This window comes from Hibiscus syriacus, unplaced genomic scaffold (genome assembly GCF_006381635.1).
Source record: "Hibiscus syriacus cultivar Baekdansim isolate YM2019G1 unplaced genomic scaffold, ASM638163v2 tig00112737_pilon, whole genome shotgun sequence".
NCBI lineage: Eukaryota > Viridiplantae > Streptophyta > Magnoliopsida > Malvales > Malvaceae > Hibiscus > Hibiscus syriacus.
In genome coordinates, this window is record NW_024063391.1 from 1,066,087 (window position 1) to 1,086,280 (window position 20,194).

The following is a 20,194-nucleotide window of genomic DNA, read 5'->3' on the forward strand; positions in this document are numbered from 1 at the left end:
AAATGGATGTTAAAAGTGCATTTTTAAATGGTTTTATAAAAGAAGAAGTGTACGTGGAACAACCTCCAAGTTTTGAAGATTCAAATTTTTCGGATCATGTTTTAAAATTAACAAAAGCTCTTTATGGTTTAAAACAAGCTCCTAGAGCTTGGTATAAAAGATTGTCAAATTTTTTAATTGAAAAAGGTTTTTTAAAAGGAAAGGTTGACACTACATTGTTTTTAAAGAGAAAAGGTAAAGATTTATTAGTAGTTCAAATTTATGTTGATGATATAATATTTGGTTCTACTAATGATGTTCTTTGCCAAGAATTTTCTAAGCTAATGCAAAGTGAGTTTGAGATGAGCATGATGGGGGAGCTCTCATTTTTCTTGGGACTCCAAATCAAGCAAAGAAAAGATGACATCTTCATTAATCAAGCTAAGTACGTCAAAGATATGCTCAAGAAGTTTGGACTGGAAAATGGGAAACCTCATAACACTCCAATGAGCTCTTCAACAAAGCTTGATTTAGATGAAGGAGGTAAATGTGTAGATGTTAAATTATATAGGTCAATGATTGGCTCTTTGCTTTATATAACTGCAAGTAGACCGGACATTATGTTTAGTGTTTGCTTATGTGCTAGATTTCAATCATGTCCTAAGGAATCACATTTACTAGCTGTTAAGAGAATCTTTAGATACCTTAAGGACACTCCTAGTTTAGGACTTTGGTATCCTAGAGACTCTAGTTTTAGCTTGCATGCTTTTTCTGATGCGGATTATGGAGGATGCAAATTAGATAGGAAAAGCACCTCCGGTACTTGCCAATTCCTTGGAAATATGCTGATTTCTTGGTTTTCAAAGAAACAAAATTGTGTTGCATTATCTACCACTGAAGCCGAATACATTTTAGCTGGTAGTTGTTGTGCACAAGTTTTATGGATGAAACAACAACTTTTTGATTATGGAATTGAAGTAGGTACTATTCCTATCAAGTGTGACAATACTAGTGCTATTTGTCTCACTAAAAATCACATCCAACACTTTAGAACTAAACACATTGAAATAAGACATCACTGCATTAGAGACCATGTCACTAAGGAAGATGTAGTTCTAGAATTTGTTGATACTTTGCACCAATTAGCGGATATTTTTACAAAACCCTTAGATAAAGAAAGATTTTGGACACTTAGAAGAGAATTAGGTTTAACTGACCTATCTTCACTTAGTGTTTAAAATAATTTAGCACTTTTAATAAATACTGAAAAATGCTTATAATAATAATTTTTGATTGTATTCTTGCTATTAGTTAGGGGGGGTTTATGATTCTTAATAAAAATTAATTTTATGTTCAAATAAAGTTTGAAGATTAATTTGATTGATTGAACATAATTAATTTTTGATATATATGAGTTGCCATTACCATTAGAGCCAAATTATTTAGCATTTTAAGTGTTTAAAATGGATTTTTGACATTTTTGCGCTTCATGCACCGATGCATTTAACAATGCATCGCTGCATCCTTGAATATGCATCGATGCATAAGACCATGCACCGATGCATCCGTCGGGTTTTAGGTTTAAAATCTTCATCTTCTTCATTTTTTCTCAAAACCTAAAACACAAACTCTCGGCCGTTCGTCCCCCTCTCACCTCAAATCTCTATTTTTGCTCAAAATCTTCGGGAAAACATCGGATTCTTCAAGTTTTTCATCCTACAAACCTGCTACACTCATTAAATCGTGCAAAACATCTCCTCATTCCCCTCAATCCGAATTTTTCAAGGTATTTTCACAAAAACTCTATTTCATTAAATTTTTGAACTTAGGACTAGTTTAGATTAGTTCTAGTTTGAAATAATTATCGGGCATTGGCTATATGATGATTCTAAACTAGTTTCTACAACGAATTTCATCAAAAACGCATAATTTTTCAAAATTATTTGGAAATTTCGAATTCAAAAAAAAATTATTATTATTATTTTGAAAATTATTGATTCAATTGTGTTGTTTTCATGAAAACTATGCGTATTATGATATTAATTTTAAATAGTTTTCAAAACTTTGCCCATTAGGATTATGTTAGAGAACCTTGAATTATTGAGGACTCGTTTGAGTTTTGGGATTGAATTTTGTGCATACATGTGTTTTTAAATTGCAGGTGATATTTCTTTTCCGATTTCCCTAACCATGTCTAATCCCAAACACCCTAGATCATCCAAGAGTCGGTCTCACCAAAACCGTCCTCCCGCTCCTAGACCTCAAAATCCATCCAATATTCCTTCATCCCTCATTAGTACTTATTTTAACATGCCTGAAAACCGTAGGGATGAATTGTACTCTAGGTACATGAACTCCTTCCAATCCTATCGTATTAGGGAAGAGCGTATTCCTTCTCTACAAGCTATGATAAAACTTGAATTTGAATACCTCTCAATTCTTCGTCGATGGAAGTTTGATAAACTATTTTCTCTTCAACCCATCGTCTTTCACCAACTTGTCCGCATCTTTTATTCCAATGCGGTTTGTATTCAGAACACAACTCAGTGCGGTACTATAGCGATTAGATTATATCTTTTAGGACAATATATCACTATTACTTCTGAATCCATCGCATCTCATTTTGGTTTAGATGACGAGGGTTTATTTAATGAGAAGGAAGATGTGGAATATCCATATCTTCCTAATGCTAGTGTCAGTACCTTTAGGTCTCACCATGATCGATTTCTTCACTTAATGATCTCTTGGTGGTTTAGACCATCCGCAGGTCGGTACTCCACACTACGTACTACAGACTTATGGTGGATGCACTGTATAAAGAACAAAAAGAAAATCAATTTTCCACATATTGTCTTTAGCGCGCTTGTCGATATCATAAACATCATTCCCTCAAAGCATGTAGAACCCTACCTTATGGTTGTCTACTAAGCAATTTGTTTATCAAACTCGGCCTAGATGTCTCCTTTGACAATCCTATTCCGCTCCAAAACCCAATCAATATCACATCCTTAAAGAAATCGGATTGGAAATTGGATGAGAACACCGGACTATGGTCTTTTCGACCCGGTAAGCAAACCCCGGGAGCTAGTTCTTCACGAGCTGCTCCTAGTTCTTCTCGTGCTCCTCCTCCTCCTCTAGCTCCTGACGCTGATAATGATCCAGAGCTTCAAAGGCTTATGAGAGATATTGACGAGGAAGTACCAGCTCGGCAAGATGATCAAACGCCACCTTATTTCCAATCTTTTCTAGAGTCGTTTGATCTGCGTTTTGCTTCCATGGAGTCTACGATTACTGAGTTTCAGAGGGAGATACATGATCGTATGGATGCTATTACTCTTGAAGTTAGAGCTCATTATCCTCCTCCTCCTCACGATTCCGCTATGGATGATTAAACGTTATTTGATGATATTTGGTTTTAAACTTTAAGAACTTGGATTGTTAAACTTTTTGATTTGAATGTTTATGTTTGTTTGGATGTTTGGATGTTTGGATGCTTGAATGTTTGAACTTAATTTTAATATATTTGGTTTGAATTTTATTCATTTTGCATCATTAGATATATGACCAATTATGCCATTTCATATTTTATTATGAATATTGTTTATGAAAACTAATGGCTAATCTCTCTTTTTGATTGTGATCTTAGCAGCTTATTATTAATAAATCAATTGGCTAATGTTTTTCAAAATTCTTGTTTAAAACGTTTATATAGAGTCTTTTTGATTTAACAAAAAGGGGGAGAAAATTTAAGATGTGCTATAGATGTGCTATAGTAAGGGGGAGTAAGTTTTTCAAAATCGATTTCAAAAATAATTTCTTAAACAAATCTTAAAATTATTCAAATGTTTTGTTATATCAAAAAGGGGGAGATTGTTGAAAACATTTTTGATATTTCGATATAACAAATTAAGTTAAATGAATTTTAAGATTTCACAAATGATTTTACAAATTCGATTCAATTAACCGAATATCAAATTATTACTCCAAGTTTTTCAAGATCAATTTTAATCCTTACTAAATGTGTAAAATTGTGATTTGTACTTAAACTATTTTTGAAACAATTTTCACAAAGTATTTTGAACCAAAAACAAGCCTTAAATCAATTATTCAAAGGCATGCACCGATGCATCAGTCCATGCATCGATGCATCGATGAATTAATTGAACATCGAATGCATTCCATGCAGCGATGCACTCTCCATGCATCGATGCACTCTGAATATTTTCAAAACATCGAATGCATTTGATGCATCGATGCACAAGCCATGCATCGATGCATCAGGCTATTTTTCAAACATCGAATGCATTTCATGCATCGATGCACACTTGGTGCACCGATGCATCAAGTGTTCCAACGGTCAAAATATTTGAATTTTACACGAATGCACCGATGCATACTTGATCATGCATCGATGTATGAGACGCTCCACCTAGAAAAATTAATTGTTTTCACACTTAAACGGCTCTATTATCCCCACTAATTATCACCAACGTTCAGAATTGATTCAAGGGGTATTTAAACAAGTTATGGAGCCATTGATCAACAACAAGAAACATCAATCAACTAGAATCAAGAGAGAATCAAAGAGAAAGCATCAAACCTCAAGTTTGAGTATTTCAAGCCTATTTTTCATCCAATATTCATTTGCTTTCAAGAACACTTTTGTACTCAATTGTATTTATCCTTGAGTGTTCTTTTCTTTGTTCTAGAATTGTGCAAACATCTTACCTTGTGAGGTTTTCTTGTAAGTTTGCAAATTTGTAATCTTCTCTTTGGGAAAAAGAGTGTTCTCAAGAGTTGGGGTATACTCTTGAGGGATTTTGTAAGGTTATCTCTTTGGCCTCAAAAGAAAGAACAAATTAGTGAATTTGTTGGAAAATCCTTAGTGTGGATAGCTAAGGTAGTGGACGTAGACTTTGTTTGAGAAAGTCGAACCACTGTAAATCGCTGTGCAATTACTTTAAATTTTCTGCAAAAGCTTCCACGAAATTTTTAATTGCCAATTCACCCCCCTCTTGGCCGATTCCGTAGATCGATTAACTCAACACAATTAAATATTGAGTACAAAAACTTAAATAAGCAAATTTATTACTTATATTTGCGCAATTCTTGCTGATGTCTAGGAGTGATAGAATAGTAATTATGTGGTGCTCTTCGATTTCATCGTGGTCGTCCACCTTCGTCATTTTCGTCTTTTTTTGGTTCCGGTGTACTAAAAATTATTCCACCACTTTGATTTATATCTTCGGGTAAAAACGATTGAGTATTCAAAGTATTTGATGCCATCATTGATGCCATCGCCTCAAATTGCACACCGAAATCGCCATGAGATTGAGATTGTATGTATTGAACAAGATGATCCCATGGACTTCTTTCTTTTAGTTCTAAGGAAAATTATTGTGAAAGTGGCACTTGATCCCACGAACTTCCTTCCCACGCCGCTCGACTCTCCATCGATGGTTGATATGCACCATATCCACCATAACTTTCATTTTATATTTATTATTTTTCATTTTATTCAGTTTTATTTTTTGTTTAATTTTTTATTTTATTTCGCAGGTCCAAATGGTATCCAAAATCCAAATCCCGGTTCCAATGCAAATGACCCAATCTATTCCAATCTGCCTAACTCAACAGATTGGGGGTCCAAGAAGAGATTAAGAATGAAACAGGCCTAAAGGCCCACCATGGAAGCTCGTTCGCCTGACCCAATGAGCTAGGGTTTCACAATATGGAGTAATGTCGCACGAAACGAGAATCATAGGATCGAGAGACATATCAATGATTAAGATTAACCCTAATTTAGGGTTTTTAAAACCCTACATCAAGAAGAGGTGTCGCACGAACTCAGACCGTCAGATATGATCAAGACCATCTAATGGTCAGCAATACAACACAAAATCATAGTGGTCGCGTGTTAAAGCCACGCACCGATCAGAAAAATGAAGGCTTTTACTTTTCTCAATTTGGCAAGAGAAATAAGAACCACGACAGCAACACAAATAGACGTAAAACAATCAAACACAAAAGCAAATCAACAAAAAATGAAACGAATCTCATAAATCGAGGGATTAAACCCATGCACCAAAGGAAAGAAAGCCACAGTTGAAGGCTATTTAAACCCTTGTAAAACACAAAAAGATACAAAGAGAAATCGGAAAAGAAATCGAGTGAAATAGAGAAGAGAAAAAGAGAGAAATGCGAGCTTACTGGTGTTTGTGATCATCCGAGAAGAAGAAAGTCATCAGAACTTCGAATCGTCATTGAGAGGAGGTAAAAATCGAGGCCTTTTTTGTATATCTAGGCTTTGGTAATAATTGCATGGATATTCAGACTTCGGATTTAGGCTTAGAATAAAATAGGGAGCGTTTTGGGGTATGGTTTAGATTTTCAGCCACCGTGGGTGGTGGCCGAAGTCGCGGTCAGAGTAGCTTTTCCTGTGGAAGCCACCAGAATTTGGGTTAGGCCCGCCGGAGGGGAAAAGAGAGTTGAGAGCATTTTCGGCTTTGGAGTTTTATAATAGAGGTAAATTTATTCATTGATGTATTTTTTATTTATGTAAATTTATTTAAGCGTGATTAATTCATTAATTATTAATTAACAAGCATGTATAATTAATTTGGTCTTCAACTATAGAATGATTATTTTTTTCTTTTAGAAAATATTTTATGAAACTTATTTGCATGACATTTTTTGTTATTTCGTAAGTATGACATCCTCATCCACATCACTTTACTCCTTACATAATAAATTAAAAGGTAATACACTTTAATTTAAATTATCAAAGCAGGTCATCTAATCCACCTGGTTAGCTCTATTTGATAATTTAAAGTGAATATGTACCCTCCAGTGGAACTAATGAAAAAATGATAACCTTTTAAAATTAATTAGAAGGTTAGAAAAAGAAATGTTCTCATATTTAAACTTATCAAAAACATGCCTCTTGACTCTATTCGGAGGTTTAGTTTCAGTATTTATAAATACCCGAATATTCTTCATCTAACTTAAAGGCTTGGTAATCTTCACTAATAAGACTTTGTTTGTTGCATGACTTTAGTTAAACAAATGTGATGGCTATGATACTTTTAGTTTCTTTCTAAGTATAGGAAATTATCATTCTACCTTATATTAGGTGGTAACTTTTCCTTGGTTCGGAACAATAAAGTGTTAACAATTTGGTTTTAAGACTCTTTGAGGGAAAATGATGGTTCATAGTCTTTGGTCGGAAAAGAAGGGGATGTCACTTTACCTTATATTAGGTGGTTAACGTTCTCCAGCCAAAGACACAAACCATTAATGTTCTCTCTTAGATCTTAAAAGATTAAATGCCATTACATTTATTTAAATAAAAGGGATTAATAGTTAAATTAAGATTCGAATTCGTAAAATCCATCGCAAAGACAATAATTAATTAACTAGGTATCGATTTTCGAGCGTTGTGGGGTGTTAATCATTCCTCATACGTAATCGACTCCCGAATTCATTTCTCTGGAAAATAGACCAAAAACATTATTTTAATATTTTTAAAATTAAATTTTATTTAAATGACAATATTTTTTTGATAATTCAATCACACCTTAAATAAAGATTGGTGGCGACTCTATTGAACCACAATTTTATTTTAAAACCCAATTTTAGTCAAAGAGAAACCTAAAATTAATCCATCGATTTTTCGAGACGTTACGACATTAGCCACCGATAGAGATTATGGAGAAGAGGAGTGATTCTAGGTTGAAGAAGGACCAAGGCGAATAGAAATCCAGGCGGCTCAAGATCGAAGAGGAATAAAATCACCATAGATGAAGGAGAAGTCCATGATTCAAGGTACCTGAAGGATCTATCTAAAGAAAGCATAAGTTTCTGAGTTTGAACATGAAACAAAAGATAATCAGTCAGAGAATTATCCAAGAAGGCCAGCAGTTTTTTGAGTTAAAGCATTTGTTATTTTTTTTTTTATGTTTTCAGTTTTTTGAGCTAATTTTACGTTAATGGACTTCATGCCGTTTCCCATTAACAGCTGGTCCCACTTAGTTGATTTTAATGTTATGAATCTAGAATTCCCCCGTATCTTTTTTTTCCCCTCCCGTTTTAAGTTTATCTAGTTAATTTAGATCGATTTGGTTTATATATCTAATTTTGGTGGGTAAATTTTTCAACAATGATTTTCTGTATACACAATAATTAAAATTTGAGATATTACTTAAACGATATCAAACTCTCAACTACTTGAATCAATTCCGTTGGTGAATTCCCCGCATCCTCAATTGTGTGTATAATGCAATTCCGTTGGTGAATTCCCCAAATATTCAATTGTGTGTATAATGCTAAAAATAGGGGTGTAAAAAATTGATTTGACCTGTAAAGCTGACTGAAACCGACTCGAGTTAAAACTGTTTTTGACATGCGTTGTGACAATTCGAAATCGACTCGAGTGGGAACTGGTGTTGACCTGAACCCAAGTTGGACCTGGAAATTGTAGATATGAACCCGACCTGCATCCGACCTGAACCCGAATTGAACCGAAAATATAATACTCGAACCCGAACTGCATCCGACTGATATGAACCCGAACCCGAGATTAACCTGGTAAATAACTGGTATTGCCCGACCTGTTTTCAACCTGACATGTTATGAATCTGACCTGTAATTGACTCAACCTGTAAATGATCCGACATGTTGTTAAAGTGATATAATATTATCCTGACTTATAAGTAAAGTTACAATTAATATAATTATGTTATTTTAAATTTATAATAAACTTATGATAATTAAATTAATATGATTACTCTTTGAAATTTTATCATAAATTATTATGATAATCAAATTAATATAATTACTTTTTTGAAATTTAATTTTATATTAATTATAATTTGTATATTATAAATTTGATTTTTATGTTAATTCCAATTCATAAATTTCTTATTAAATTTAAACTTTATTTAAAATAACTAAATTAAATTTAAATATTATCTTATTAAACTTGATTTTATTAAATTATATTAACTAAGTTAAAATATTCATAAATCTAATTTACTTTTAATGTGAAAATTGAATAATAATTTAAGTAAACTTAACTTGATATTTTAAAATCAAAATATATTAATTGAAATAGACTTATTAAATATTAAAAACTTGAATAACATTACAAATACTAATAAAAATGAAATTTGAATAATATAGAGATAAAATACACTGAAGAAACAACAACTCTAGTTTCTTTTCTTCACCCTTGGCAGCCACACGAGCTCTGAGAGTTTGAAAACAGAAGCAGAAATCATAGAAGATAACAACAGTAGTAACAAAGTTTATTAATTGAACAACTAGACAACTAGGCAAACGGGAACAACAATGAAAGAGGGAAAACGAGATAAAAGGGAGAGGTTTTGGATGCTGAGCGGGGAAGAAGAGAGATGGAAAATAAAGGAGGGAGGGTTTGGCCGGGAAGAGAGGGAGAAAATGGCTATTTTTGGAGCCAGTTTTCAATCTTATCCCTATAAAATTTATATTAATAAATTATTTATAATTAATATTAAAATAATTATATATTATAATTAATATTAATATAATTAATATTAATATTAACTTATATTAATATAATATAATTTATAATTTGTAATTAATATTAATATAAAATATAGTCTATAAAGTTAATATTAATATAAACTATATGTTATAAATTGTATAGTATAGTTTATAAACAATATACTATATTAATATAAATTATAGTTAATATAATTAACATTAATATAAACTATATAGTACATTAATATAAACTATAGTTTATAAATTATATACTATAGGTTATAAAGTATAAACTCTATAGTACATTAATATAAACTATTGTTTATAAACTATAGATTACATATATAGTTTATATAACATATACTATAAGTTATATATATGGTTTATATATACTTTACATAATTTATACATACATGTACTATAAGTTACATATATAGTTTACATGTATACATATACTATAGGTTATATATATTAACTATTGTTTATGTATAGGGTTTAGAGTTTAGGGTTTAAAGTGTATGGTTTAAGGTTTAAGGTTTACGATTTAAAGTTTAAGATTTAGTGTTTGCAGTTTTTATGAACTATATACTTTATTATTTCATATAGTTTATGCATAGTGTTTCTATAAACTATATATATATATATATATATATTCTATAGATTACTTATGTTAGTTATACATACATACATATACTATATTAATATAAATTATAATTTATAAACTATATATTTTATATAGTTTATACATAAATAATTTATATATATATATATATACTATATTAATATAAATTATATTCTATAAACTATATACTTTTTATAGTTTATACATATATAGTTTATCTATATAGTTCATATAAACATAATATACATATATAGCTTATAATAATTATATAGTTTATAATATAAATATAGTTTTTATATATAGTTTATATATAAACTTATATTATATATATATTATAATTTTTTTGAATTTTTAAATAAATGTAATTTACTATATACTTACATACTTTATATACTTTATATTTAAACTATATAATTTATACATAGTATATATAATTTATAGTTTATATTAATAAACAATATAATCTATATATTAACTATATAATTTATATTAATAAATTATATAGTTTATATATAGTATATAATAATATAAATATAAACTATATAGTTTATATATATATATATATATTATAATTGTTTCAATTTTTTCTTAACTTTTGAAATGAATGCAATTTAGTCCATTTTACAGATTTTCTTCATATTTTACAATTATTTCGATTTAATCCCTTTGTGTTGTTTAATTTATTTAAATATTTATTTGTAATTTCATATTTATTAAATTTAGTCCTTAAAATTATATTTTCATATGAAATCAACCCATACTTATTATTTATTTATATTTTTTAATTGGCCCATAACTTTTTAAATGGGTATAATTTAATACTTTTTATATTATTTTCAACCTCAGATTTTAAAATTATTTCGATTTAGTCCCTCATCAATGTGTGTTGGTTAATTTATTTATATTTTTACTTGTAATTTCATATTTGTTCAATTTATTCCTTAATTTAATATTTTTTCATAAAATTGATCTATGATTAATAGATTCTTAGTAATTTACTCTAAATCGTATACAATTACAAATTACAATTCAACGTTTGCGAAAGACGAAAAATAATTAATCCAAAAATAAAAATTGACTCGATTTGAACTCAATCCGTATTTGATAAAGATCCGACCTGAATTTTATATGCCAATGATGTCACCCGATCTGAACGAGATCTGCCTAAAGTCCATCCGAACCTGAATTAACTTGGTTTTTATCTGCTCCGGACCTGAACTGGCATCGATCCGAACTGAAAGTAACCCGACCTGAACTTAAACTGTACCTGGTGTCAAATCAACCTAAAAATGACCCGACCTGAATCTGACCTGATCTGAGTCGAAACATCAAATTTACCTGACTTGATCTGTATCTGATTTTACCCAACCTGACAAGATACAACTTGACAGGATCCGACTAAAACCTAAACGATTACTCGATTTTACATCCAAATTAAAAAAAAATAAAAGGGAGCAAGTCACGTCCGTAGATCAACATGAGCTGTTAGACTGATGAATTGGCAAATTATCACCCAATTTGACTAAGATGAGTTTCTTTGCATAATTACCGTACACGTCTCACTTAGCTGAGCTGTCGTTGGCCTAATTACCACGTGCAGGGCCCTACCCAACGCCACCATTCACTTCTACTTCCATTGCAATGCTAAATAAATAAATAAATTCCTGTGAAACTCCAGAAAATACTTTCTACCGAAACCAAAATTTTCATGGAGATTTTCAGGTAATCTTTCTTTTTTTCATAGCTATATGTATTTTTCAAAACTACTTGTTTAATAAATACCTGATTTCAAATCGTATCTCATTTGCAGGTTGATTTTTTAGTTAGATTCCAAGAGTTGGTGCTTTCTTGTTTGACTTTGATCTGATTACTTGAGAATGTGGATATTTTCATAGGTTTCTCAATTTTGTTTTTTTCATGGAAGAGAAAAAAGATTATAAAGGGAATTTAGTTGTTTCTTCGAGTCCTAGATCAGTTTCCAGGCAATTAACTGCCGTAAGGAATCGTGTAAATGTTAAGGATGCAGCAGGTCATGCGGCAATATTTTTGCTCAAAGTTACTGCATTAGAAACTGTTAGAAGGGTTTCAAAGTCTAAGTGTCCCTTTTTATGGCGCGGGTTTCAGGCTCTGCAAGTTATTTGCTATCCGCCCTTTAATTGTGTTCAGAAATGGGTTCCCATTAAGGGTTTGGTTAAAGGAATGAAGGTTTGTTCTTAACAAATTTGTAGATATTTGCATTTCCAGTTATTGCTTGGTGGAATTATTTATGATGAAGGGCTTAGCTTAATTTGAACAACTGATTGACTTTGTACCAGACATTGTCGAGACCGCTATTGGTACTTTCAATCGTGACATCACTTTCTGATCTAGAAGAGGTAGCTGGTGAAGCCTCAAGTGTTAGTACTAATAGTGATGCTCTGGTGAACCCAGAATTGCATTCTGAGGAACCCTCTTTGCAGTCGGCCTCGGATGCAAGGTAAGTAGGTGCATTCAAGTATGTGAAGTTTTTCTTTTGAGGACTTCTATGTTGTTTTACTGACGTACGTACTATCAATCTTGAAAGGAAGCTATATTTGCTCCCACAAAATCTAAAATTGGTAATGTGGATTCCCTTATTGTAAAATGATGTCTATTCATAGTCTGATCTCGGGAGCTAAGGGTAAATTCTATCTGGTCTACACACAGATTATGAAAATTTCCTACACAAAGAATTACTAGTAACTAATATTATACTGTTGATTGTTCCTGTAGTTCAGATTTGGTCCAAGTCTATCCACTTCGGTTCTGATGAATTTTTCTTCTCATGAGGAACTTTTTCTGATTTGCTTATGTTCAAATAGTACCAAATAAAATGAATCATCTATTAGATTGAATATGTTTGGACCAGGCTTCCCCCTTAAATATTCTGGGTTTGCATGTATTAAGCAATTTGTTGTTCAAGTTGACTATCAAGTGACAACTTCACATGAATTTGTCTGTTTCTCCTATTAGGAACTTGAGTATGTAATCAATAACGAGCTTTGTTTTCTAACCTCTTAATTCTATGTAAACTGCTGAATCAGTAATGAAGCTTCCCAAAATCTAGAGTGTGAAAGCTGGTTGGACAAACTCCACAAGGAGCTGGAAAATCAAGGAATTTGTTTACCAGAGAGGTAATTTGATTACATCTGCACATGAATGGATGCATTTTCTTTTTCTTTTTGTGTGAGTGTGTGTTTGGGGGGGGGGGGGGGGTACACCACGCTACAAATTGCCCCCATAAATGATCTCACTGAAAAATAACAGCCAATCAATCTATAATTATTCAAGCATTCGAGTTCAAGAACCCAATAGATTTCATTACTAGAGTTAATAGTTCACCGTCAGGTTGTTTTCTTTCCCTGTTTTATTCATTACAAATAACTGACGATGGACTTTAGTGTTCTTCATCTCTCTCAAATGTTGGCTTTCTCTCTAGAAGTTTCAGCTGTAAAATTTTCAGGGTGTCATCCAACTATGTTTTTGGGATTTATTCGCTTTTTTGGGATATGCATATTCATTTTTCAATTGCTTGGTTCTGTTCTTGCAGCAGACCATGACAGTGTATTGTTTATGCAGAATCAATTATGAATATCTCCGTAGGTTCTATACAGCTGCAAATGGTGACTTTGTAGTTTTCCTGTCATCAATTAAAAAGACAATCAGATGGAGGGAGACATATAGACTTCTTTCTCAAGAAGAGCTTGAGACGTGGGCGAACATGGTATTCTGGCATGGATATGATCTCATGCACCGACCTTGCCTAATTGTACGGCTTGGGCTAGCTTGCTCTCACTTGCCATCTCATGACAGACCTCGTTTTGCTCAGGCAGTCAGTATGTTTTTATCCCCTGAAATACTATTTAGCTTTCCATTTTGCTACCATTTGAAACCTAATGAGACTTTTATTGGTTTCGAATCTTTAATTTTTTTTCATTTAATATAAGTTGATGGGTAAAGTTTCTTTCAAAGAAATCTTTTTTCCATCTGAAATAGCCACCTGGAGTATCCAAATCAGAGGTCAATGAAACATTGTCATCTTCCTGTACTACATCCTGTTTCCACCAAGATGGATACTTTTCTGCACCTTTGCAGTGCTTTCTTTTCTTTTGGTTTGTCAAATGATTTTTTCATCAACTCAAAATTAGAACATTCTTAAAAGAATCTATTTTCTGGATCAGCATTTTATCTATGGAATTCAATTTATTTTCTGTGGGAAAAACATGCTGGAATCTAAAATCATTTTCACTTGTTATAAGACACACAAACAGAGACAAAACCATATCTTTTTGCTCATCACTATGGGTTAGTTCTTGAAGTCATTCATCAATGTTTTGGTCTCAATTATTTCCTTCTAGTACTTGTCTTTTAGTTGCATCTGTGTATGATGTTATGATAAAGAGAAATGGTTGTTGCTGCAGCTTCTCAAGTTGAACATGGAGTCATGCATTTAGTTAATTCAGAGAATCCTGAAGTTACAGTTTTAGTGGACTGTGAAGGATTATCTCCTTTCAGAATTCCCATGCAAATAATAAGATCGTGTTCTTCCCTCTTGCAAGACCACTACCCCAACTGTCTTGGCTGTTTGTTTGTTATAGGACTTACTCCGGTTATTCGTGTCATTGCTCAGACTTTTATTCAGGTTAACTCTCCTTCTTTGACTAAAATATGAATGTGTTATATCATATATCCCATGTCATATCTTTTTGTCTTTTATTCTTTGGCATCAAATATGATAAGGGTTTAGTTCTTTTTCTTCTTCCTATTATTTTGGTTCCAATTTGTGGCTTTTCTCAGGTTCTGAAACCAGTTACTAGGAAAAAGTTAAAGATTGGAGGAGAAATGTACAGCAAAGTTCTCCTGGATAATCTTCAGACTCTCCCATCATATCTTGGTGGAGACTGTAGGTGCACAAAATGTTTAAATATTCTCCATGATATGAAGCGACCTCGTACTGCTCAGTTCAACAAGATACGTACAAATGAAGATGTTAGTGACAGTGAGGATCAATCCACACTCGATCTAATTTACCAGGATGATATCGACCAGAGTTGGGGTTGTGACCAGGTATTGAGAACTGCCATAATAGGTCTGCTCATGTTGTGGGTTCTTATAGCTATCATGGCAGGATTATATGATCCTGAAAACCATTTCTTTCCATCTCAATGAAAGAGGCGCCTTTTATTAGAAACAACCCACTTCTTATCTTGTTCAAGGCCAAGTATTTTGATATTATTTGAGAGTGCATGCTGTCCCTATTGTGTTTAAATCCTTTCTGCCAGAAATTGATGCTGTATTTAGGAAAACTAGGTTCATTGCAGCTAGGTACGCAGCTCTTCTTTGTTGTCCAATACGATTTATGTAAGGTAATAAGTTATTGTCATATTCTCAATGCCAATGCTCTCTACCATGATGTGTTTACTGAACTTTATGGCCTGGTTTGCTGTAAGATTTTGATAATATATAGCATGGGAAATGGTTGCTAATGAATTTGGCTGGTTATGATCTATAAAAGAGTCCCTAAAGCTGGTTCAACAGGAATAGGATCAGAGTCTTTGTAATGATCCATCTTATGTGCAGCAAAGTACACTTTACAATCAGATTATTCATTGTGATACTTTATATGTATATATAATCTCTTTTACTCTGTGCCTCTTCAACAAACAAACAAAAAAAAAAAGGAATTACCATTGGTTTTCAGAATTCCATTAACTTTTAGCAGCAGAAGTGTATATTGTTATAAGAGATACGGTGGTTTTTAAGTGTTTTTAAACAAGTATTTGGCTAGTCTTGTTTAACAACACATGTACAATATTCAATTCCATTTTTTTTTTTTGAAATTATCAATAATAACAATATAAAAACTATATATATAATTCTATGAACAACTTTTGAGTGCTTTACTAGACAATGATGTATTGTGTTTGAATATTGAATAATGATAACATAGGACACCGAACATAATCCAGAAGAAGCGCAAATTAAAGTAACACTTGTTGGATGCACCTAGAAAGCTTTCAAAAGGTCTTTTAGTTGCGGTTCTAAAATATTGCAGAGCTTTCTTCGAAAGGTTCCCAAAATCTGCTTTGAGGAATGAGATGCTTCAGCCAAATTCCAAAACGAAAGCGGCTGCTGGGATTTGAACCCATCTTCCCGCAGCTACTACGTGGAATTCTAACCATTAAACTACAGCTACTTGGTGTTAAAAACGGAACTCGGTGGTAGTAACCAATGTTAAAAAAGCATTCCTATATTCGTATTATATATTCCTTCTTCCACCACCCGCCGACGCAGACGCAAACGCAACGCAAGGCATCTGCCATTAGTACCCTAATTATAACATTAATTTTATCATGGTTAAACTCAAACACGCTTAAATTCACTCTCCTGCCACCCTAATTACTTATTAACCATTTTAATCCCCCGACCCACCCTTTCTTTAAAAACCCCGCGTTTGTTGAGCCACTTAAGATCCATAATTTGGATAATAGATAAATTTCATTTTTTTAATATTTGAGGTTTTAAAGTTTAAACTTTGAATTCAGTTTGGTGTGATCTGCAGTTTATGTTTTGTTATCAAGGAGCCATCATTGAAACCTCCCACTTTTCGTAAATTTGAAGGCTCTCCGTTCCTTTTATTCTTCTTAGAAATTGATTTGGTGGAAGAAGTTTCGATTTTTACAACCATTTTTGAAGCTATAAATAAAGCTATCTGATCCCAGGTTTTTTTTTTTTGTGCAAGTAAGAAATCAATCTAGCAAATTCTGAATCAGGCCTTATTTCAATCTATATTTCCAAATCTATCTTTCAGCCTTTTTTTTTTTTTGGAAAAATCTTAATCGGGCTTTCTTCTCTAACAGGTTTTTGAGTTAAAACGCGATATCTGAGCAATGGCAGCAAATTCACCAATAGGGAACAACATTCACCCTCAAAGCCACCACCTTTGCCATCTCCATTGCGTTTTTCTAAGTTTTTCCAGGTTTTTTTCATTCTTTTTCATTTACTCAATACTAAAATGGTGGTGTCAGTTAAGTTTGTTTAACAAGTTATGCAGTTTTCTCTTTCATTGTGCTAATCAATTGTGTGATTGTGATGTTTTCTGCATCTGGGTATTTGCTTTCTTGTGTGAATTATTATAATATGTTGGAAAAGTTTTATTGAGCTTAGCCTCTGATTATGGTGTTAGAAAAATGGTTTAATGTGAGCAACCTAAAGTGGGGCAGACAATGCATGCTGGTATGGTCCCTCACCTATTTAACTATGCATCATAAATGAGCAGTAGGTGGCTGTACATTTAGCAGGGATCTGAATAGCGGTCCACTATAAGGATATTGGCCGTTATATAGCGGTTATGATGCATCAGTTATTTTCGCAATGGCTGCAACCGTAATTTAAATCTCTTACACTTAGCCTCATGGATCCCTCTTGATTTGCACTCTAAAGTATATCAATTTGATCCGATGGTGTTGTACTCTTCATTAATTCTCATTTTGTAATGAATCTGTTCACTGTTGGATAATCCTCCTCCTAAGTCTTAACATTCAAAGAAGATTGTCAGAGAAACCTGTAGCAGGCCATGTTCTGAAAATGACCTCTTTTCCCTTTATTTCTTGACGTGTAATTTTCTGTATTTTCAAAAATAAATGCCATGAGATTACTTAGAGTATTATAAGAACAAAAAAATTCTTCGAAAGCAATTCAATCAGATCTACAAAGATTCTTTCTTAAATATTCGGCTTCCTGAACAGGTAAATTCCTGATATTTATGCCCTTGATCTAACTACATCTTAGTATCTTATATGAAGTTTTGTCAGTTTCGTTACATTTTATCTTCATCTAGATTTCATTTATATCTCTAATAATATCACTGCAGTCCAACATGAGGATTTTGGTTCCGGAGGAGCTGGTTTTATTGGTTCTCACTTGGTTGACAAATTGATGGAAAATGAGAAAAATGAGGTCGGTCGATTTCCTTATCTTATCTAAGCTTTTTTCCTTGTTTAGAAATGATAAGAAGAATTGATACAAGGATCGGATCCATCATGGATTATGGTTACTATGTTTTGTACCAGTATTTATGTTTACCTTATACTCAGGTGATTGTTGTTGATAACTACTTCACTGGATCAAAGGACAATCTTAGAAAGTGGATCGGTCATCCTAGATTTGAGCTTATTCGTCATGGTAAGTTTGTATTGTTTTAGGAGCATTTGTTTTTCATTGTCATAAGGTCTAATATTGTGGTGAATCATAATGGGTCAGTGTGTAGCTGCTCCATAGGAACCATGCTGGCTGTTGTTGTATCTCGTTTCCAAATTCTCCATGCTGAATTGAAATGGATGGATTTTGGATAAAAGACTGTTCAGTGTTCAGATTATCATATTACTATATTAGGGATACAAATCTTGAAAATTTGACATTTATAAATTCTGAATCATCATTCACTTTACGTCCACTGCAAAGTATTGCAAAAAAAAAAGGTTCAGAGGAAAATGGGAAGCGAGTGCAAAAGTTCCGTTTTTAATGAAAATATGTGATTGTGTTTCTTCCAAAACTATTCTAATTTCAAAATACAAAAGGACTGCATTGCTGCATTGGTCAAAATGGATATCTTTTTCTTTTCCAGTAATTGAATATGCATCTCTTCTTTCCTTTGCAGATGTTACCGAGACACTGTTGGTTGAGATTGATCAGATTTACCACCTTGCATGCCCGGCATCTCCAATTTTTTACAAGTACAATCCTGTGAAGGTGGGTATTGGTGTTTCTGAGTGCTTTCTAAAATATTTCTGGCCAGTTCATTAATTTTACTCTGTTTTCCCATAGACAGTAAAGACAAATGTCATTGGCACACTGAACATGTTGGGACTTGCAAAGAGAGTGGGAGCAAGGTATGGGATTGTAGTTCTCTATCAATATATTTAAGTTGCCCTCGCCACTGGCTCTACTCAATTGGCATTTTGCGTAACAGGATCTTGCTCACATCAACATCCGAGGTGTATGGGGATCCTCTTATCCACCCCCAACCTGAAACATATTGGGGCAATGTTAATCCGATAGGTAAGTCTGATTGGCAGAATGCATACTGTTATAGGACATTATCTTACACTGAATGCTTCTTTCTTTAGGTGTCCGGAGTTGCTATGATGAAGGGAAGCGTGTGGCTGAGACCCTAATGTTGATTACCATAGGCAGCATGGGATAGGTAAATTTTCTTGGTTTACCTGAAAGATGGTATCCTGTTATTTTTATTAGTTCTTAGCATTGTTCTTGTATCCTTTGCCATAGAGATCCTCATTGCTAGAATTTTCAACACGTATGAACATCGATGATGGGGGTGTTGTCAGCAATTTCATTGCTCAAGCACTTCAGAAAATACTGTTTTATAATGTGTTTTATACTTTCTTTACAACAATCAAAACATTTTTAGTGGAAGAACAGGTCAGCTGGTGCTTTCTAATGAGGTTTGTGAATCACAAGTAGTTGTAGATCTATCTACTTTGATTTAAAAGATTGTATGATTTCCGTTGGGAGGAATGATTTATAGCGTTTATTTTTATTTTACTCAATTTAATAACTTCTTAACTCACACTTCTAAGGCTTTCATGTACCGAGAAAAATAAGATTGTCCGATGATTCTCTTTTACCACTCTCAAATATATATATATATATATAACTTGTTTTTTATACTCTCTCTCTCTCTCTCTCTGTTTCATTCTAATTAACCAAATACATTATGTATATATAATTACCCTCCTCAAAACTTAATATTAAGATCCATCATTCCTTTTTGTTAAGGCTTCAACTCATTCAAGCATTGAGACTGATTTCTTTAGCATGTGTTCTCTTTGGACTTCATTTCCAATGTAAATTTCAAATCCCTCTTTGATGTAATAATAATTTATAAGTTCATGATAATTATAAATAGAATCCATAAAGATCCTAATACACCGGAAAGAGCCCATGAAAATTAAGATTATTATAAGTTCAGAACTGTCTATGCCAGAAGTAATTAAGAACACTGAAAAGACATCTCAGAGTATCTAATCTATG

General features: G+C 32.7%; 1 protein-coding gene and 1 pseudogene across 2 annotated transcripts; both read left to right on the forward strand.

The window, feature by feature from the left end:
- The first annotated feature begins 312 nt into the window (after positions 1 to 312).
- Positions 313 to 15,410, forward strand: LOC120182689. 2 transcript variants are annotated; one of them, XM_039187586.1, is made up of 8 exons: positions 313 to 322; positions 11,821 to 11,845; positions 12,088 to 12,328; positions 12,439 to 12,599; positions 13,186 to 13,275; positions 13,721 to 13,977; positions 14,563 to 14,783; positions 14,939 to 15,410. In XM_039187586.1, the coding sequence occupies exons 2-8, from the start codon at positions 11,832 to 11,834 to the stop codon at positions 15,308 to 15,310; spliced, it is 1,356 nt and encodes a 451-aa protein (XP_039043517.1). In that variant the 5' UTR covers positions 313 to 322; positions 11,821 to 11,831; the 3' UTR covers positions 15,311 to 15,410. The 2 variants fall into 2 exon arrangements, with proteins under 2 accessions (XP_039043517.1, XP_039043516.1); XM_039187585.1 differs by lacking the exon at positions 313 to 322 and having other exon boundaries at positions 11,815 to 11,845; positions 11,934 to 12,328.
- Positions 15,411 to 15,429: 19 nt separating this feature from the next.
- On the forward strand, positions 15,430 to 19,361 carry LOC120182721 (annotated as a pseudogene).
- Positions 19,362 to 20,194: the final 833 nt, after the last annotated feature.